Raw genomic sequence first — 20,917 nt, 5'->3', positions numbered from 1 at the left:
GGCCCCGTCCCACTGCATCCCTCTCCTCCCTGTGCCCCACATCCCCATCCCCTTTGCCTTCCTCCAGTCCCTGCTGCCTCCCACTCCCCAGCAGGCCCCTGTCCATCCCCCCATCCCTCCATCCATCCACCCGGACGCACAGCATCGCTCTAATTGTGTGCTCCCCCCCCCGTTTACTCCCCGGAGTGCGGAGAAGGGTGAAATATTCACTGTGGCACCAGGGGAGACTTTGAGGCCGGCGGAGGCGATGGGATCTGACACCCGCTCTCCTCCCGTCACCTTCCCTTTCCACCGAGACCCCTCAAGCTCAGGGCTCCGCGTCCCCACGTGCTGCCAGCTCCTCCAGCCAAGCCCCCTTCTCGGAGCTGGGACTCGGGCGAGGAAGGAGTTAAAGGCAGGAGCCAGAGCAGAGTTTGCTGCAAGTTTGGAGCAGCTCACACGCTTTCGTGCTGTCGTGGTGCTCATTAGAGCTGACAGGTCTCCCCTCGTGATGCAGACGCTCTCCGCCGGCACAGCGGGAGCTCCATGCTGAAAACTTTATAATTGGTAGCTCCGGTGGCAGGTTCTCCTCTGTGCACACACAGCTTTCCCCTCGCCCTTCAGCTTCCCCCCCCCCGCCTCCCTTTTCCCTCCCCACTTTAAGCCCCAGTAATTGCTTTCAACCTCTGGCTTTAGCGAGGGCTGGAGAGCAGGATGCGATCACGCGGCTTCGCCCAGCCTCGCAGCCCTCCCGCCTGGGAGGGGTTTGCTGCGTGGTCCCTTCTGCAGCCCCTGTTATTGTAACGCCAGGCAGGGGCTCCCAAGGCTGCCCACATCATGGCCTGGGTGTGAAGTGCTTTGAGCTCCCGCCAGCCCCTGGCCAAACATCCAGGCCCCCAGGCACTGTAACGCTGTGGGGGTCCTGGTGAGCAACCCTCTAACAGAGACCCTGCCATGTCCTGCTTTCAGGTCCCAAGATGAAACCCCTCCCTTTCCTCCCATTTCTCCCCTTTCCTATTAACCAAATTCCACACAACACATCGGGGAGTTGGAGATGCTATTTAAAGAACCAGCTTTCCATAAATAGCCCCCTGAAGTTGGGCTCCAAAGACCAAAATAAGTGGCCTGATTTCCAAAGAGCCACGCAGTCCTATGGCTCTTGCTGGGCTGGAGCAGGGTCATGTCCTGCCTGTGGACATGCACCCCCCAGCAGCACGTGTGCCAGGTGTCTGGAATGGCATCTCATTGCACTCCCTGGGACACTTTGGGCAGGAAGGGTGGGTTATCCCTTCTTCCAGCCCCATCACAATCATGCAGGGGGGCTGGTATCACAGGGGGAACCAATCTGAGGGTCCCCCAAGTCTTGATCTCCACCAGGATGTGGCCCAGATCCAGCACGATTCAGGAAGGCTGCTTTAATGAGCCCTAGGGTGGCTGGTTATCCCACTACTGTCTCCAACCTCACTAACCCCATCCCACAGAGAGCAGTCACGACACGGTGCAGGAAGGAGATGCTGTCTAAATCTGTATCCTTAGGAACTGGGCAGCACCCACCTGTATTTCCAGCTGCTGTACCACTTGCATCTGGACTCGACACTGGGCCGTGCTTCGGTCGTCAAGTGCATGTTCTGTATTGAGGTGTCTGGGGAGGAGAACGCCGGTGTCGATGCCTGGATGTGCCCAACATGCCCCTCACTGGGACCACACTTGGCATCGGCCCTGCCCTGAACTGCCTGCACCAGCCATGCCAGGCACACAATGCAAGCTGCTGCCCGGGATGCTCTGGCACCACTGCCTGAAGTGTGAAGAGCTGAAAGGAAACTGAGGCACAACGGGCAACCAAAATGGGCTGTGCCTCCTCCCCAACCCCGGGCTGGAGCCTGGCTGTGGATAACCAGCCCTGGGGAGGCCCTGTGGTGCTCAGGAGCAGTCACGGTTGATGGGAAGTCCTTGAGAAGGTTGGCTGGCAGGAGGCACCCTGGAGGACCTGAGCAGCAGGTTCCCAGGACAAAGGTGGCATTATGGAGGTTTACTTACACCCTCTAAGGAAAGCCCTGAAGGCAGAAAGTGACATTTCCAGGGTGCTCCTCATCCTACCACTTTTGTGCCTTATGTTTATAAAGCACTTTATGGAACACAAGGACCTTTGGGCCTTGCCACCCTCCTTCCTTCTTGGGGAGGGGAAGGGCCCCTGGGAGTGGTGACAGGGACACTGCTACAGAGCCAGGGACATCCTTGTGGGAGTCCTCAGCACATTGGCAGCCTAGGGACGCATCCAGTCCTGACAACACAGAATCATAAAACAGTTCGGGTTGGAAAGGACCTGAAGATCATCCAGTTCCAACCCCCCTGCCATGGGCAGGGACACCTCACACTAAACCGTATCATCCAAGGCCTTGTCCAACTTGGGCTTGAACACTGCCAGGGATGGAGCATTCACAGCCTCCCTGGGCAACCCATTCCAGTGCCTCAGCACCCTCACAGGAAAGAACTTCCTCCTTATATCCAATCTAAACTTCCCTTGTTTCAGTTTTAACCCATTACCCCTTGTTCTATCACTACAGTAATGGCTGGGCCATGTCCTTGCTGGGGTGGGTGCAAACCCAGAGGGTCCTCACTGAAAGGAGTGGGACAGGTCAGAGAGGGGATGGTGGGTGCAAGGGCAAATTGTACCTGGGACCCACTGCTGGGAAACACAAAGGTGTCCCAGGGCCAATGCTCTCCAACACCAAAACTGAGGCATCGCAGGAGAAGGTGCCTCAGGAGGATCCGGATGTGGAAGACGCAGGAGTCTCACCCTGCTGTTTGTGAGACTTCCAGCCCCAACTTGCAAAACCAGGTCAGGTAACTGGGACTGTGTGTGAGCAAACCCCAGCAGTGTCAGCCCTGCGCTGCTCCTCAAACAGACCGAGGGCACGGCTGCTTCTCCAGGGAAGAAGCTATTGAGAACCTAAGCTGTGTTGAGCAGGAACAAGGGAGACGTGTCCCACCGAGTCTCATCACTGCTCAAAGGATGTGCTGCCCCTCTCTACCCCAACGCTGAGGTTTCCAAGCTACTCCATGGAGAGGATGCTCAGAACAGGCTCAAAGCCAGTGCCTGGACTCAAAGCAAGGTCCACACTGCAGCTGGGCTCAGCCTCTGGGAGCTGGGAGTTTGTCCCACACGCCAGCATGCACTCACGTTGGACAGACACACTGCACTAGTGCTGTCAGGGATGCTACCCCTTGGGAAGCTTCCCCCTGAAGCTCTAGGTGTGCTTAGGGGACACAGGACTCATAGCAAGGCTCTGCTGGCACCACCATCCAGCCCTGGCAAACCCCTGCCAACCTCAGCTTCCAAACCAGAGCTTGCTCATCTGCCCTGTGCCATGTAAACATGTTTGGAGAGGCGGGCGGAGATGCCTTATCTCGGTTCACGCCATGAGTCAGAGGAAGGAAGGAAGGAAGACACAGGAGTCTGACTCATTCACTCACTCCATCGCCACCAAGCAACGCTCCCCTGGTCTGCTTTCACTCCTCCTCATCCCCCTGTGCAAAGCCTCTGCCCAGCTCCTCCCCTGGGAATGAGGAGGCCAGGGAATGGCCCCATCGGAGCCAGCTCTGAGTGTGTGGCAGCAGACGGGACCAGTTTATAACACCCCCAAACCTTACCGCCGCCGAGCGAAGCGCACTCTGGTGCATCTTGGCCACTGAGCAGCCAGCCAGAGAGAAGGACGGGGAGGGGGGAAGGAGGAAGCAAGCCCGTCAGTTCCTTCTGATGTCTTTGCTAAAAATCCCGGCTACAAAGAGATCTAATTGCAAATGAACTAATTAAGTAAACCTCTGACGAAGCGTGAAAACAATTTGTTTGACCCTGACGCTGGCAGAGGGCTCCTCGACAGCAGAGTTAATCAGTCAGCGCCGGAGCCCACGAGCGGTGTCAGCGGCTGCCGCGCTGCCATCTGCTTCCTCCCTCCTCTTGCCCCCCTCCCCAGGAGGGAGCTGCAGACTCCTGCCTGCTCCTGCCCTTGCACTGGGGCTCCTCTCCTCCAGCAGCAACCCCGGGTGTGCTTCCTCCCTGCTGCATGGGCCTCTCCAGCAATGGACAGGCTTTGGGGTGTCTGGACCTGTTTCCCTTCCACCAGCCCCACGTGTCCTGGCCTGAGAGCGGGGCTGCCCCCTCCTCTGGGAAGACCTCCCTCAAAAAGCAGAGCACTTACTTGACAAACTGTCCCAGGTCCTCACAGAGGGTTTCGCAGCCAGGCCACTTGCACTCTCCGTGGCCATAGAGCGGGTGGGAGCCAGGGGTCTCTTCATGGGAAGAGCTGCAGAAGAGGGAAAGGGCTCATCAGATGGAGGAGCCACGATGCTCCAGCGGTCCCAGGCATGGGGCCAGCTCTCAGGAGACCCCACGGTGATGTCTCCCTGTCCTCTGTGGGCGCATCAGTGCAGGCAAACACTGATGAGGTGGGCTGAACCCTCTCAACCCTGTTCCCAGCCCCACAGGTGATGGATCCCAGCCCCTTCCACCTCTCCTGGGGTAAAAACACAAAGGGCCAGCCCCGGCTCTACCTGTCCCTTCTCGGCGTGTGCATGGTGCTCTGTCCATTGGGCAGAGGGTGATGGGAAATGGGAGGCGAGACCTTGGCGGCCGAAAACGAGGTAGAGTTGGAGGTGTTGGTGGTGAGGTCGAGACCTTCTTGCTTGATGCTGTCCTCGACGGGCTGGGCGGCCGTGACCTCCTTCCAGAGCTGCTGGAGGTCTGAGGGGCACACAGCTATGGCACAGGGAGAAAGCACCCACTGTCAGCGGGGAGCAGCAGCAGCGCCCACTGGCACCCAGGCACCGGGCTGGCTTGGGACCCAGCACCAGGAAATCATCACCCAAGGCCAAGCACACACGGCCCCATCGTGATGCCCAAAACAAGGCGCCCGCAGCACCCGGAGTCCAGCAGAGCATCCCCAAAGGGGAGGAGACCCCAGTTCCCATACCTCAACGCAAGAGGAAACCAGGACCCGACCCTGCACATGACCCAGCTCCAACTCTCCCGAGCTGCTCCAGCATTAATGCAATCAGCTCCCAAACTTCAGATGGGAAAAGCAGTGACCCAGGCCTGTCCCCAGCCCGCCCTCACCCGCAGCAGGGAGAAGCTGCAGCCGTGGGGCCCCCCCAACGTGCTCCTCACCGCAGGGTCCTTACCTTGGGGCAGGGTCTGCAGGGGCACGGAGCCCTGCCCCGGTGGGAGGCTCACCAGCCCCTGGCGCTGCAGGTTTAGCAGGTGCTGCTGCTGGAGCTGCTGCATCTGCAGGAGCTGCTGCTGGAAGGCCAGCTGCTTGTTCCCTAACGGCTGCCGGGAGACAAAAGCGAGAAATCAGAGCCTGTTATTTCCAGCCTTGCAGCAGGAGCCTCGCAGGGGATGATGGCAGCAGCGAGGGGTGCCCGCGGCGATGGGTCTGCAGCCCTGCGTGCTCCATCACGCTGCGGGGCCGCTCCCCTTGCGGCTCAGCAGGACCCGGGCTTGGAGCTGTCGGAAGAGGAGGGGAAGAAAAGGGGAAGGGAAAAATAAAGCGCTGAAATGAGAGGGAGTGAGCGGAGCTGGGGACTTGCTCAGAGCAGGCTCGGAACACGCAGAGCCCAGCTGCGGGGTCATGCAATCACTGACTGGGTCGGGGTGGAAAGGACCTTGAGATCATCCCGTTCCAAACCCCTGCCACAGGCAGGGACACCTTCCACTAGAGCAGGTCCCACAGCACAGGGTGAGCTCCCATGAGCATCACTGAAAGCAAGGGGGCTGCCAGCACCCAGAAAGCATCCTGGATGCACAGGACCCTCCTCTGAACAGGGAAATGGTTCCTATTTGCCAAAAATGACCACTACGAGCCCCTTCCTGGACAGGGTCACAGGGGAGCAGATGCCCATCACCCTCACCCCAGTCACAAGCACACACGGAGTAGGCAACTCTCCCACCATCCCCAGGAGCCGGCCGCGCTCTGACCAGCAGAGCTGGCCCTAAACTAGTTAGACAGGCCGAGTCCCTGGGGAGGCACCAAGAAATCCATGAGAATTAACTGAAGGGGAGAGAATTCAATTAGGGATGGGGACAGGCAGCTGCTAATCCGAGAGCGGAGCTGCCCCAGGCCTGCCCGGCCTCATTAGCGGGGCAGGCGTCCCCGTAACCCCTGGAACCCCTCAGAGCCCTGTTTGCACAGACGCTGCGTGCAGGTCGGGAGGATCTGAGCTGGCAGCAGCGGGGGATTCGGGAGAAGCCACTGCCACTGCCCCACAGAGCCTGAAGACCGCAACGTCCGAAACCCACTGAGTGTGACGGGTGAAGAGGTGCACCCATGAGCAGAGCCACCCACCAGCCTCAGTTTGCCCTGGAGAAGGCAGGGCTGTGAGACGCTGTCAGCCCCAGCCTTATCCAAAACCTCTCCCTGGCCATCACTCCATCAGCTCCTCTCCCCTCCTGGCAAATGCTGCCTGGGTCTCTCCCAAAGGGACCCCCAGCACCATTCCCCCCCCCCAAGAGGAGGCTGCTCTGCATTAGGGCCAGATCCTGTGCTTAGCATCCAGACACCCCCCCTGCATCCCAACTCTGCCTCTTGTCCCAGCGCAGGGGCTCGGGGTCCAGTGCTTCGCCTGCGCTCGCCGTACATTAGACGCAGATGACTGGGTGCAGCTACCGGGCTAAGAGCCGCCGTCACTTTGATTTATGAGCACATCAGGAGGAGTTTCGGCGTGACATGCGGGACTGACAGGAGCAGTTCATTAAGCTGACACCAAGGTTAGGCAGCAGGCAGCCCCTTGCATCCCCCCCCTGTCTTCCCCTACCCCAACAGACTCGGCAGAGGGACAACTCCCTGCCCCAGCAGCTCTGAGAGGCACATGGAGACCCACTGGCCTCGAACGCAGGGGATATTGGGGTCTCTGCACCCGGATGCTGCTTGCAGCAGCTGGGCTTGAAGAGGAAAAGCAGCTGGGAAAGAGTGGGATGGCAGAGCCCAGCTTCACCACCTCCTGTCACAAGGGCCTGGAGCCATCCCAGTCCCATGCTCGGGATGCTGCTAGAGCTGGGGGTTCATACTCACACCCCAATGCAGGAAAAGGCTCCAGGATGGGCTGGGATGTGCTGCAGCTTAGCCCCATCCTGGCGGGATGCATGCATGAGCTGTCCTGCTTGGCCCCTTCCCTGCACCCCAGCTCACAGACACAAAGCACCCCCTGCATCCTCCAGGACAGGATGCTGCCGACAGGCGCTTCCGACACATTCCCACCCTTCGCGCTCCCTCTTTTCCTGTTCTCCCCTTCCCTGTGCTCACTGGGGGACCTCCAGCCGTGCTGCTCCTCCTGGGGAGATCCGAGCTTCTCCTCCACGAGATGCTGCTGCTCTGCACCAAAGCCATTCCCACCTGCTGATCCCTATCCGTGCTTAGAGACATCCAATGACACCACGGCGAGTGCTTGGAATCGAGCAGAGGGAAAGCAGAAGGTGCCCAATTCACAAACCTTGCAGCAGGGCTGTAATTAAACACCATTGTGGAGCTCCATGAGGGAGCTGACGCCAGCCAAGAGCGGCTCTGTGGCGGCATCCCAGACATGCCAGCTATTCCCTGTGCTGTCGGGGGAAGCAGCGGCATCACCATTCATTCCCAGCATGAGGCTTCATTAACAGCAGCTGCCCAAATTCTCAGGGTGAAGCCGACCCCACAAAGCCGAGCTGGGGTGCTCTGGGGAGGGGGAATGCTCTGCCATCCACTTATGGAGATCCCCTCAGTGATCTCAATAGCCACGCGGTGGTGATGCTGCAGGAGCTGGGCACACGCGCCCTCAGCATCACCTAATTCCCCTCCCGCCCTGCCAGCCACTCACTTTGTTAGCGGATAAGTTTCTTGTCTCCTCTGTACCATTTAATTAAAAGTTAACCTGTACTTTTTAGACCAGGAAGCCGCTAAGCAAGCCCTTTGTTAGGGCTTAATTATATCCCTGTTCGCTGCTGCAATATAACATCACCATGGCCAGGAGGAAAGTCCTTGAGGAAGCTCAGATTTATGCCTCCCCCGTTCCCGGAGCACGAGCAGCTACTCCAGCTCCTGGAGATGGCTCCGATAAAGCCTGACCCTGCGCACACTGCATAAATACACCAAGATCCTGCACTGAAAGCCTGGGTCAAAGGGTACCGAAGGCTTGAGTGGGTCCTAATCCCACCCAGAGTTGCCACTGCCACCCCATTCCTCCTGTGCTGGTGTGGGCTTTGCTGAAGCCCCCGCTGCAGCCACCCCAGGGCAGTCTGGGCTTTAACACTTCCTCCCTGAAAAGAGAGTTAAGGTTTAAGTCCTTTTTAAGGAAAGGAGAGCAAAACCCATTGTGTAAAGGGAGCTATACAAGACTGATGCAATGACACCAGAATAAGTACTTGTCCGCTAGCAAAAGGCCTGGTCATCTGGGGGCATCTCCCATTGGAAAAGGCCTTTGCTGGCATGGCTGCTGTTTCATGTGGTGTTTGGGTCTTGCAGAGCTGCCTTTCCCAGCAGGAAAAGCCCTGGATTGGGTTCCCATCTGACCAGCCCTGCTCACCCACTTGCCAGGGTGCTGCTGTGCCAGCTTGCTCAGGAGGAGCTGCCGGACCCACGCTGTGCCAAGAGCCTGGCAGGGGCAGTGCCTCAGGAAGGGATGAGCAGGATGTCCCCATGCCCCATCCCTGCTGGCTCCCTGCGTGCTGGGATTCACACACACCTTGTTTTGTGCTGGGCCCCCTTTTATTTGCTGCCAGATCTGATGGCCCAGAACCCGTCAGCGTGAGCTCACCTCTTTGGGTTGCTGCTTTCCAGCTTGCTGCTGTGTCAATAGCTGCAGGTGAAGCTGCTCCTGTTGCTTCTTGTAGTATTCCTGTAACTGGGAGGGACGGGAGGGGAGAGAGCAAAATTAGCAGCAGGAACACCCTGGTCACGTCTCCCTGCCTGGCACTACCCCATGCCCAGCACCGGCTCTGCCGCAGCCACGTCAGTGCCTGGCACCACGCTGTCAGGGCAGGCTCCTGGCGGTGGGTTAAGAGGAAAAGTCCTCTCCAAAGGAGCCACGGCTGCAGAAGAAACCTTGGGACACACTCCCAAGGGCTCTGCATCCCCACAGCAAGTGAAATCCCTGAACACCACCAAGCCAAACCTGCCATCCGTTCTGCCTGGCCTGGCCTGGCCCCAAGGAAGAGGGACACAATCCCTAGCTCAGTAATTCCCGTGTGTCCTAAGGGGAATGTGAACCACCAGGAGGAGGGTGAACCCTTTGACAGATGCTCTGGCACGTAATGAGTGGAGAAACACCAGTTTTGGCACAGTGGAACCCCAAAACACCCCTGGGGGGCTCCCAGCTGGGAAGAGGCCAGGAGGAGCCACAGCCCTTGGTCTGCACAGTGGAACCCTGCAAGTGTTAGGGGCTCTGACCTGCATCCCGCCCCATGGACACCATGGAAAAGCACGGGCAACCTGGCCCCTCGCAGCACCCAGGCAAAGCAGAGGGGCCAGCAGAAGAGACAAAACCACCCCAGCCCTGCACCGAGCCACCAAGAGGGTCCCAGTCTGGGACCTGCTGCCAGCTCTCGCCTGGCCCCTAACTAAGCTGTTGGTGATGGATTTGCTGGTGTTGGGGGGGGCCGGAGGCAGCGGGAGGTCACTGGTACCCAGCAGCCCCCTCCCACCATCCCGTGCCCCCCCGGTGGTGGCTCAGGAATGCCCCTTTGGATGCCGGGAAGCCTTTATCAGCTCGGGGCTGACAGCGCTGACAGCAGCAGCTCTGCTCTCTCTGTCTGCGGACAGGTTTGGAGAGCCGGGTGTTTACCCAAAAGCCAATCAAAGGCAGGGCTCTGCAGCATGGTCGAGCAGGGCTGCAGGAACATTGGGTCAGGGGTGAGAGGTGTGATGTTTGGTTTTCTTCTGGTGGAGAATGCGAGCTATTCCGGCCTGGGTTGTTTAATTTGCAGTCAAACGTGTTTCTTTATCCGGCTCCAAAGAGCCTTGCAGAAGGACCCACCCAGGGTAGTGTTTACCCTTTGTTCTTTCCCTGGGGCCAACCTTGAATCCTTATCAGCCTGTTTGGAGTAAACAGGTACTGGAGGCAGGAGGAAGGGTGGGGAGGATGCTTGTGGGATTTCTCCTGCTCTCCCTCCCGCCGGCGGGAGGTGTTTACCCAAGCAGACCTGTTTTGTTTTGGAGCTGAGGTTTGGTTTTTTCTGTCTCTTCCTTTTTCTTCCTTCCCTGTTCAGTTTACACTTGACAAGTGCTCAAGAAAAGCCAAGCGGGGTGTGAGAAACAAACCCACGCACTGGAGCTGGACCCAGACACTGACCCCAAAGCCCAAGTAGTGGCCACAGAGGCTCTGCCTGGGGTCCCATAGAGCCAAGAGCACCCACACTGACCCCATGAGCTGGGCAGCTCCAGACCAGCCCTTGTGCAGGAGCTTTTTGGGCTTTGACACCCTGGCTGCAGGCAGCAGCATCTGGCTCTGCCAGCACTGTGAGCACCTGCAGCTCTTTTCATCCCTTGGTACTGGACATGCTGGGAATCCCTAAGGAAACACATGGGGGATGCAGGAGCCCAAGGAGGAAAGGACCCATCCGCCTGCCTGCACCAAGCTCCAGAGTTCATGGATCACCAAGGAGCTGCCCAGGAGCAGCGTTACCTGTTGCAGCATTATCGCCTGCTGCTGCTGCAGGAGGGCCTGGAGCTGGGGCGGTGACAGGATCTGCTGCATCTGCTGCGGCGTGATCATCTGCGGGGACATCATGGCCACGGACACGGGGACCTGCGATGAGGACACACACACGTCACCACTCCCAACGTGGAAAACCCTCCCCTGATGCCAGCAGCCTGCGAGCGCCTCCCACCCCCTGGGGCATCATCCATGTCCCCCACCCCAGTGGCACCTCCAGGCCACTGACATGGGCACAAGGGGGACTGGTGATGACAGGGACACGCTCCGTGGTGCAGCTGGCACTGGGACAAAGCTTCCTAAGCCCTGAGCTCCCTCCCATCCCGGGGCAGGATGCTCTCTGCCCATAGGGTCTTTAAATGCAGTTTAGCTGGGGGGACCTGGGAGTCAGGAGGAGCCAGCAGCACATGGGCAGCCAGCTCCAAACCACGGCTCCCTTCCCCTTCCATGAGCAGGGGAAAGGTGCAGGGCATTGCTCCTTCCCTCCAGGTCCCGAAGGATGCAGGGAGGAGGGAAACCCCAAGGGAAGCGGGGAAGATACCGATCACCCAAATAACTTTGCAGAGCAGAGCACGGAGGAAGAGGTTACCAGGTTTTCCATAGACACACATCAAAGCTTTACCTCCAGCTGACACCAGTAATTCACAATTACCATGCCAAGCAAAGGGAAGGCTGGGGAGAACCTGACATACCCTGCCTTTGGTTATCATCACACGGGTCCACACCCCTGCGGCAAAGCACCAGAGAGGTGTCAGTGATGGATCCCAGCCCCACCACTCCTGCCCAGGTGAAGCGATGCTGCCTTCTCCCAGCCCACCAGCCCAAAGCCCTTCCCAAAGTCGCAGGACCTCAGAGACCAAGGGACAAGAGAAAGAAACCAACCGGATTCAGAGCCTGGTGCCTGCCAGCCCCTCCTGCCCAGTGATGCTGGGGCTGCTTCCCCCCTTCAGCCACCCCCAGTGAGACACAGAGCAGGGACGGGACCACCGGGTGGCCCCACTCAGTCCCTCCTGCCTGTGCCGGGTGCCAGGCTGGAGCACACTGACCTTCAAGGGAGATTGCAAAGGCTTATCTGTTTACTCAGGCATTTTGCTGGAGGGAGGCATGGCCAGCGGCCGAGTTTCATTTGTGGCCGGCAGTTCCCCCCCTCTTCAGCTGCCTTCGTGTCAGTTATTGATTAACTGCTGCATGTTCACACCCAAAGGCTGCTGCGGGGCACCCTCCCCTGCTCCGGCTGGGAGGAGCATCCCCAGCAAAGGGGTGCTGGAGCCATGGGAGCCCCCCCGCTCCGTGGCACCAGCACTGGGACAAAGCTGTTTCTGCGCTCAGGTGCTCACAGACAGCTGTGCAAGCCCTCGGTGAACAGCTGGAAGGGAGGATGCTCGCGAGGCCGGTGCGAGGAGCACGGGCATCCCGCTCCTTTCCCTTTGCCAATTCATCAGCTGGCAACGTGCTCAGAATGAGAGCCCCTGATTAATTGCTGCTCCGCATCCCCGCTCCGGGCGGGCTCCCACCCCCTCCGTGCGCCCGCTCCCACTCCGTTTGCTGGCATTTTCAAATCGGAGGCATCCTAATTACCGGAGAGTTATAACACCTTCCATTTCTCGCCCAGCGGACTGACACCCTGTCAAGAGCAAAGAGAATTGCCAGAGGTTTTGACAACACTAATTGCCCCTATAATCTAAAAACACAAAGGAGAGGCGATTAGTCGAGAGGGCCCCAGCTCTCGATCCGACACGAGGTTTTCACAATGTTACAAGAAAACAAAAGTGATGCTTTTTAGAGTTTGATGGCTGCTAACAAAAGCAGAATTATATTTTCATACAACCTTTGTCTGCATTAAATGGCTTCCCCCCCCCCCCCCTTCTGCACACGGATGCAGAGCTGACACGGGGAAATGGTGGTGGCTTCCAAAGGGGGTGAATGGGGTGAACCGGTGCTGGCTCTTGTGAGGGGCACCTGGGCTTCACCACCAACCTGAGCCCCAACTGATGCTGAAGCCACGTGAACAATTTCCCTCCTTGTCCCAGCTCAGGTTTTCCAGGGGTGACAGGAACTTTCTTTAGGGGAAATTCCCATTTACAGCAAGTTTTGACCCACTGCAGCCGGTCACCACATACACCAGCGCCGGCTGCTCCAAGCCCCTGTGCCCAACCCGGCCTTGAGCACTGCCAGGGATGGGGCAGCCACAGCTTCTCTGGGCACCCTGTGCCAGCGCCTCAGCACCCTCACAGGGAAGAGCTTCTGCCTCAGAGCTCAGCTCAGTCTCCCCTCTGGCAGGTTAAAGCCATTCCCCTTGGCCTGTCCCTGCAGGCCCTTGTCCAAAGCCCCTCTTCTGATTTCTTACAGGCCACCTGGAAGACAGTTCTAAGGTCTCCCTGGATTCTTCTTCTCTTAGGATCCCTGGATAACAGGAGGTTTTTGGGCAACGGTCGCCTCCAAAGCTCAGATCCAGGCAGTCAACACCACAAGAGAGAGCAAAGGGTGCCAAGCAGAGCAACACAGGAGGCACAAGGGATGAGCTGTACCCAGCTGCCTCCTCCATCCATCCCCTGCCCAGGCACCACTCGCGCTGCGCCCGGCAAATCCCTTGGGAAGCAGGTCCCAGCGTCACGAGCTGGCATCTGCCAGACACCGCGTCAGGAAGGGTTTGACTCACGCCTTGGCCGGCTGCCACCCCACACAACTGCTCACTCCCAGCTCTGCTGCCTCCCAGCAGCCCGGTGCTGCGGCTCCCACCGCGAGCGGCATCTCCAGGGGGTGCTTTTCCAGGCGGTCCCGGCTGCTGCAATCCCCGCGTGCCGGCATCACCAGGCAGAGGGTGGAAAAGCAGATGGGTGTTACAGGGAAACTCGGCACAGGGCGGCTCTGCCAAAGCTGGCTGAGAGAAACAGGACTGGGCTGGACGGCCGCAGCAGCATCGGAGCGATGCTCTCGCTTTGCTTTTCCTTAGGGTTTTTACGTTGTTTTGACGGGAAGCGGATTGCAGCTCCCAGCCATGAGGCAGAGCGGGGGGAAGCCGTGGCCCCATGGCTGATCCTGGTTCCATGGCTCGGCACAGCACCAGCACCGGGATATCCCCATCACCAGTCCTCAACCCCTGCATCAACAGTCACCTCCTGGCCATGCATTACCCATGCAGGGAGGTTGATGCAGGAGCCCCAGTGTCCCCAGGGAGCACGCTGGAAGCTGGAGGGAGCATCTCCAGGTCCACACCTAAAACCACACATAAAGCTCCTGCATTGGGGCAGGCACAGGCCAGAGCTCATCCCCTCCATCCCGGATGACCTGGGAGCCTCTGGAAACCCAAGGATCATAGAATCCCAGCCTAGTTTGGGTTGGAAGGGCCCTTAAAGCTCATCCAGTTCCAACCCCCTGCCACGGGCAGGGACACCTTCCACTAGAGCAGCTTGCTCCAAGCCCCATCCAACCTGGCCTTAAGCAAACCTCTCCCCATGTGGGTGCACACCAGCTACCTGGAGTGTTTTATGCTTCCCACAGGGCCCATGGCACTGCACATCCTTGTCTCTGATCTGATTTCGGGGTCCAGCTCCCAAACAGACACAACAACAAACATGTCTGCACTGTGTTTCTTGTTTGTTTAACACTGTTTTCAAATCCAAAACCTATAGCAACAAATGAGCTCATCTGGGAGCTGGGAACAGGGCAGGGAGGGGGGAGAACCACCACCGAGAGCAGCTTCGGGTCTGATTTTAGGGGCAGGGGATGAGCAAATACCCCTCCAGAGCACCCACTTCTCACTGCTGCAGCTGGAGAAGAGCAAACCTTCCACCCTGAGCCCAGCCGAAGCACGCAAGCACATCCCCACATCCCCTCCTGTGTGCAGCATCCCCAAGCAAGTGCCAAGGTTCTGCTGGCTCAGACCATCTGCGAGAGCTTCCAATGCCTGAGGCCAGGCAGCAATGATGCCACTCACATCAGCCAGGGTTTATACACCCTGACGGGTGGCACAGGGCCACCCAGACGCTGCTCTACCCCTTCTGCTCACACCACGCTGTGCCCAGACCTCACTGCGATGAGACAGCGATGCCAGACCAAAATCTACCCAGCATCAGAGGAGAAACCAAACCCAGATCTGCATGGGAGCTCCAGCTCCATGGGGCTTTTATGAATCCTTTGAACAGCCTTCACAAAAGAGGATTAATTGCCTTGGGTGAGGGTGGCAGCAGCACAGGGCGAGGGGGCACCCACGTAGCTGCATGGAGGACAACTGACCGCTGACTATGTCGCATGAAAGGAAAGAAGGAATCCATCCCTGTGACGTTCAACACAACATGCATCCTTGCTAGGATGATCACCCATAGCTGGACTGTGTGCCACTGAAGCTGAAAGGGATTTGGCTGGGGGATGCCGATGGCAGTGGCGATGCTGTGCCTGGCACCACCTTACTTGGGGCAGGATCCCGCGTGTTCTCCACGGGCACTGGGTGCTGATGAAACCTGCAGGGACTGAAGGGACAACTCTGCTTCCCTGCCAGTCCAAAGCACATGGCAAGGACGAGGGGGACCAGGGACCGACACTGGTGCTGCGAGTTCAAATGGAAAAGCCTAGCGCGGCGGACGCGCTGCTGAGCTCTGTCCGGGCGAGGGAAGGCGCGCGGGCTGGTATTGATCTGTCTCCATTACCCATTGCACTCAAGTTTCAAATCAACAAAATGCACTTTTCCGCTCCGCTGCCCTCCCCGGCCGCCGCAGACAAAAGAAAAGCAATTTCCCACTGTTTGCTCCAAACTCCTCTCCCCTTCCCTCTCTCCAGCCCCTCTCCCACCTCAGAGGCTTCTGAACCTCGGCAAGTTGCTGTGGGAGAGCCCCGGCTCTGAGCTGGGGAAGGGACCCCAAAGAGGGCGCCCAGGGTTCAGCAATGCCTCCAAGCCAGAAATACCCCAGCACTGCAAACGCCAGCTCAAACACGCTCCAGCACCTCGCACCGTGGCTTCCCTGGATACCAGCAGCATCTCCCCATGCCGGGAGGATCCTGTGGGATCAGCTCCCACAGGAGAGGAGCACCCTGCAGACCAGGAGTCCTCCAACGCAACCCTTTGTTGGCAAGTTTCTAACACTTTTCAAGTTGCAAAGAAATAAACCCATCTGAAGATGTTCCAGGTTGTTTCCAGCTGTAGCTCGAGCATCAGCTCTGAGGCTCTCCCCACACACCTCCAGGCATCTGGGGGCAGACAGATGCTCCAAAACAACCCAGATCCCAAAGATCCCTGCTGAGCTCAGCAGCTCCTTGCTTGTTCAGAGCACACATTGACTGCTGTTAGTATTCCTGCTGGCTGGGTGCCCCATGAACGTCCCATCCCCATCAGCAAGGTGGTGGGGAGCTGCTCCTGCAACAGCAAGTGCATGGGGTTGCGCAGCTCTCCGGCTCTCTGCTGACACTGGGACCATCCTGGGACCGGGAGCAAAGGAGAGGCCACTGAAACATCTTCTCCATCGCCCCAAAACACCCAAGCAATGTGGAAATCAAGCCCCCAGGCTGGCTCCCAAACACTGCAATGAGCCCCACTCCTGCCATGCTCCCCCATCCCTCCCCAGCCAGCGGCTGCTGCACGGGGACCCAGCCTTCCTCCTCCTCCAGGCGTCCTGGCCAGTCTCATCCACACCACGCTGTCGTTAGATAAACTTCCTTTCAAAGGAGTCTGCTTAATCCTCTATCTCCCCTCGGTCAAATCCTGCTCCAGCTGCCGGCCGGGCCGGGGTGGGAGGAAGAGGCCGGTCGCTGCTGAGTTATGAGCTATTTCTGACTCACGTCTACAACTTTCACAAGTCCTTTTGCAAGGGAGAAGGGGAGGAGGGGAAGCGAAGGCAGATCCAGTTCAGTCTGGCAGAGCCGCTGGAAGGATGGGCAGGGACGGGAGGCGAGGAAGTAAAAGCCATCGGGAATGGGATGCTGAGCGAGGGAAGGGCATGGAGATGGGGCAGCGAGGGCCAGGCAGAAGCGCAGGCAGGAGAGCACAGGCAGGGACACGCACCCATGGAGGGGAGCGAGGCGCCGGTTACCGGAATCTGACTTCACCCTCGCTGCCTTTGTCCTTCGCAGACGTTTTCCATGCAGTGACTGCATTTCCTTCCTGCCAGCACCACTGGAAAAAGCCGCCTGTTTGCGCCGCGGGAGCCCTGACTAATTCCCACTGCCCGGACCCGGCTCCTGCTTCCCATCCCAGCAGGGCTTCCAAGGGCTCCAGGCTCCATGACCCCTGCACGGAGCCCACCCAGCACCAGGATGCACTGGCTGAGGCTCAGCCATGCCCTGGCTTCCCAAGCCAAGGGAGGGACAAGTGATGTCCCATCCCAGCCTTGGCTCCCACTCTCGTGCCGGCTCAGCCTGGCATCGGCAGGACCTCCAGCTCTGAGAGTGCTTGTGCTAATTACTTTCCTTTGTTAATTAAACCCACGTGGCTCTAATAAAGTAACCTGCTGTTCTCTGATAAATTTAATTAGCCTGAAGGGAGAGCCCCTCCACACAGCTATTTAAATTGGCACTTCCCATCGCTTAGGGCTTTGCTTCTTTCTGCCTCCCCCGCTCCCCAGGTTCACATCCCTCTTCTGTCCCTTCCCTTTGGCAGAGGAGAGCAGCAAGCGGGAGGTCCCCCCTCTCATATGGGAGCTGGATGCCACCCAAGGGTGCTGCATCCACCTGAAGACCCATTTTCCTGCCAGTGCCATAAAACCCCCACCTTAGATGGGCCTTTGCCCTGTCCTATGACACAGAACCTGTCTTGCACCCACACACAGCATCAATCCTGGGGTGCTCCGACCCTGGGAAACTCTACAAATGCCATCCCAAGGGATGGGGGGCACACAGCAACCTTCTCTCCCCAGTCCTCACCTCGCCTGGAGCCAGCCTTCCCCTCGCATCACCCTTTCCCACCACCTCAGCACACAACGGGGACACCACAACCCCCCCAAAAGAAGAGATATCTGGAGGTTTACAGAGAATTTAACTCTCTGGGGGCTCCTGGTGTGTTCCAGCCATCCCGAAGCCAGAGGCGATGTGCGTCTGCCCGTGCGCTTTCCCACAGCATCCAACTGCAGCTGAGCCCTTCCTGGGAAAGGGGTGATGGGGAAGGGGAAGACACACACACATCCTGGGGCTCACCTGCACCGCCGGCTGCTTGCCCTCATTGCTGCTGGGGGAGCTCAGCCCCGTGGCCTGCTGCAGCAGGAACTGGCGTGCCACCTGGAGAGCCTGCAAGAGAGACACAGCGGGTGGGCAGGAGGAAGGCAGCCCGCCTCATCCTCCTCCTCAAGCGATGCATGAGAAGGGCATGACCAGAACATCCCATTACAGACCAAGCATTCCAACCCCAGAGCCACTAAGGGCCACAGGAGCTCGGGGGCAATAGTATCCTCTTCCAAAAGCCCTTCTCCATCTCCAGCATCCTTGTGCCTCAGCAGGTTTTCAGCACAGCCAACACCCAACCAAAGGTCCTGTGCAGGGGTTTGCTCCCTGATTTACTTCCCCTCTGCATGGAGCCACCAGGACATTCCTGCTGCAGCCGCTGTTCCTTACATCTAAAGCTCCTATCTCTATTTAACTTTACATCAGATTGCCACACCGGAGCCCCAGAAAAGCCCCACTCATTGCCCAGCTTCAGCTCAGGCCAAGTGCAGGATTCCACCCTGAATTAATAACCCATGAACACATCCACATGGAGTTTACAGTGGTGCAGGAGGAGGTCAGGAACTCACACAAGCGACCAAGACAAAACCTGCTTATTTTTATGGGTGCTTGCCTATAAAGAGTTCAGGGTTTCCTTAACTTGGTTGCAGGATGAAGCTGCCTCGCTGGGATGGTTTGCAACAGGTAAAAGAGGGAGAAACCAACGTGAATGGATAAAAACCACTTGTGGAAACACAAGCAGCCATGAGCGAGCCATGGCCAGTGTCCTGCAAAGAGACAATGGAGAGAAAGGAGCTGGCCACAGGCGAGCGTGGCCCAAACCAGGGGCTTCAATCAGGAGGCAAGAGAAGGAATAAAGCTCCATGGAAGGGCTGGGGTTTAGGTCCCATTTTGTGCCTCTCTCTGCAGGGGGTTGCTCGGGAAGAGAATATGCACAGACCTAAAGCGAAGGCTGTCCGAGCTGTGCCCCACGGGGGGGGTTTGCTGGATCAATCCATCCGACCCGCTCCTTGCATGTGGACAGGCATTAGAAGTGCACTTGAAAACCAGAGGTGATTTTAAAGCCACTGCTGAACGTGGAGGCTGTGAGCAGAGCATTTAGCAGATCCAGACCATGATCATTTCACTGCAAGGAACCCAAACCCAAGAGCTGTGCCCCAGTCACAGCACAGGGCACCCTCTGCCCTGCCTGGCTGCAGTTGCCACCACATGCCTTGAACCAAACAGCCTCAAGAAAGCTAAAAGGTCAGGAGTTCCAAAAGCAGATGGGATCCTAACATCACACTCCTATAATGCACCCAGGCTGCACCCACCAGCAGCCAAAGCCCAAAGCGCCCCTTGCCTCTTCCCAAGCATCCCTGTCCGCTGATGGGGATGCTCCAGCCCTGCCCAACCTCTCAACTTGCAAACTCACGTTATCCAAACGATTCTAAACCATGAAATCCTTGAGGACAAAACCCTGCAATTTGCTGCTGGGAACCCTGATGGCACGAGCCCGGGGTCCACGTCCTGGAGCTGACACAGGCGCATTTCTCCACAGGCATGTTATTTCCCTGTTATTAACAGTAATAGATGTGCATGGGTAATGCGAACACAAAAACTATGTGACAGTTATGACAGCTCAAGGTCTGATATTTTAATTACTTTTTGAAATGAAAACAGTAATTCCCTTTAAAAGCCCAGGGTGGAGGGATTCAAGCGACGCTGCTCAGTGCACAGCAGGTCCAAGGCACCCATCCAGGGACGGGTGCTGGACCATTCCCTGGGTGCACACCGGCTGCTCAAGCTTCAGCTGCTTTTGCCATGTGCCCGATGGACAGAGGCTTGCATGGATCTGGTTCTCCATCTGCACCACGGGAAATCCCTCCCATGTTTGCAAGGAGCAGCTCACCCAGGCGAGCTGGTGAGGCAGGTCCCTGCCCCAGCCCAACAAACACCAGTGCAGCAGGTATGGAAGACACAGCAAGGAGGGGACAGACAGACACGATGCCAGGGCCCAAGCCGAGCACCGTGCAGGACTTCTCCCAGTGTCTCCCTTTCTAACCCCAAACACTGGCTGGCCACAGGTGCCACCGTGTCCCCACCACAGCAGCTCTCAGGGGGGAATTGAATTCACTCCCCGCTGGCTCTCACTTTGTTGTGCTCTGAAGCACGAAATTACAAGATTTACAGGAAACAAAACTGACATGGCCTTACAATTGCACATGGGGGCCTCCCCCCTCCTTCCCTTCCTCCCTTCCTCCCTCCATCCATCTATCCCTTCCCATCACCGGCAGCAAGTCCAGCTGAGCCTGTGGATGCTGTGCCTGGCAGCACACGGTGCTGCAGACCTGTTGCATGAAGCAGTTGGAACCCCAAGAACCCGGTTTTGGGATGCAGAGCCCTGTGCTGTATCCGCATTCGCCACCCTCACCCTGCAGGGCAGAGGGGCCTGCAGCTGGGGTGCAGCTTTTCCATAGGGATGAGTAAGGATGGCTCACCCCCATCCCCATCCTTTCCTTCGGGCAGAGGAGATGTGAGAGCAGAAGGAAGCAATCCTGCCCTGCAGAGTGGATGGGATTCCACCTCCTGGCTCTGGGAACCAGAGGGGAAAAAATGACTTTTTCTGTAAAACCTCGTATCCTGCTGCATGGTGTTATTCAAGAACCATTAGCACGTTACCCGTAATTAGGAACGAATGGCTTGTGTCAAATTCATCATGCTCCTGGATGGCTCCCTTTGATCAGCAAATTATCCCATAAAAAAGTATGTAATGCCTCAGACACTTCCATCAGGAGCTGCTGCTGGTCGGCTTGGCCCTTCCCCAGAGCAGCAGGTTTCAGTGCTGAGGAAGAGGATGGAGACCCGGACTCTGCTGGGGGTGGCCCCTAACTGCCCCCATGCTGCACGGTGGCATGTAACACACCAGGTTGTATGGGACAGGGAAGGGTCAGTAACTAAACAGTGCCTGGGATTAATCCCAGGGGTGGGAATGCTCTGCCCAGACAGCAGCCACCCTGCCAGGACCAGCTCCGAGCTGCTCCCATGCGAGCAGAGGCTTCTGTGCCAGGGCAGGGGACTCTGGGGTACCCAAGCCTCTGGGATTCTCATCTCCCCCTGGGGATGCCAAATC

General features: G+C 58.0%; 1 protein-coding gene across 3 annotated transcripts in view; it reads right to left on the bottom strand.

Moving 5' to 3' along the window:
• The window catches only part of FOXP4 (forkhead box P4), a 51,200-nt gene that overhangs the window by 7,485 nt on the left and 22,798 nt on the right, over window positions 1–20,917 (bottom strand). For 2 of the 3 annotated variants that reach the window (XM_062605595.1, XM_062605596.1), the window contains exons 3-9: window positions 17,782–17,871; window positions 10,630–10,752; window positions 8,764–8,850; window positions 5,158–5,305; window positions 4,531–4,735; window positions 4,179–4,283; window positions 1,534–1,621 (exon numbers count right to left, since the gene is read on the bottom strand). In XM_062605595.1, coding sequence (XP_062461579.1) covers window positions 1,534–1,621; window positions 4,179–4,283; window positions 4,531–4,735; window positions 5,158–5,305; window positions 8,764–8,850; window positions 10,630–10,752; window positions 17,782–17,871 — 846 coding nt within the window. The remainder of the gene's footprint in view (window positions 1–1,533; window positions 1,622–4,178; window positions 4,284–4,530; window positions 4,736–5,157; window positions 5,306–8,763; window positions 8,851–10,629; window positions 10,753–17,781; window positions 17,872–20,917) is intronic. The other variant, XM_062605597.1, reaches the window with a different exon arrangement.

The sequence above is a fragment of the Pezoporus occidentalis genome, unplaced genomic scaffold (genome assembly GCF_034315485.1).
Source record: "Pezoporus occidentalis ecotype Australia unplaced genomic scaffold, CSIRO_AGI_Poc_V1 ctg92, whole genome shotgun sequence".
NCBI classification, from domain to species: domain Eukaryota; kingdom Metazoa; phylum Chordata; class Aves; order Psittaciformes; family Psittacidae; genus Pezoporus; species Pezoporus occidentalis.
Note: the sequence above shows the minus strand (reverse complement) of the source record. Positions and strands in the feature narration are given on the sequence as shown.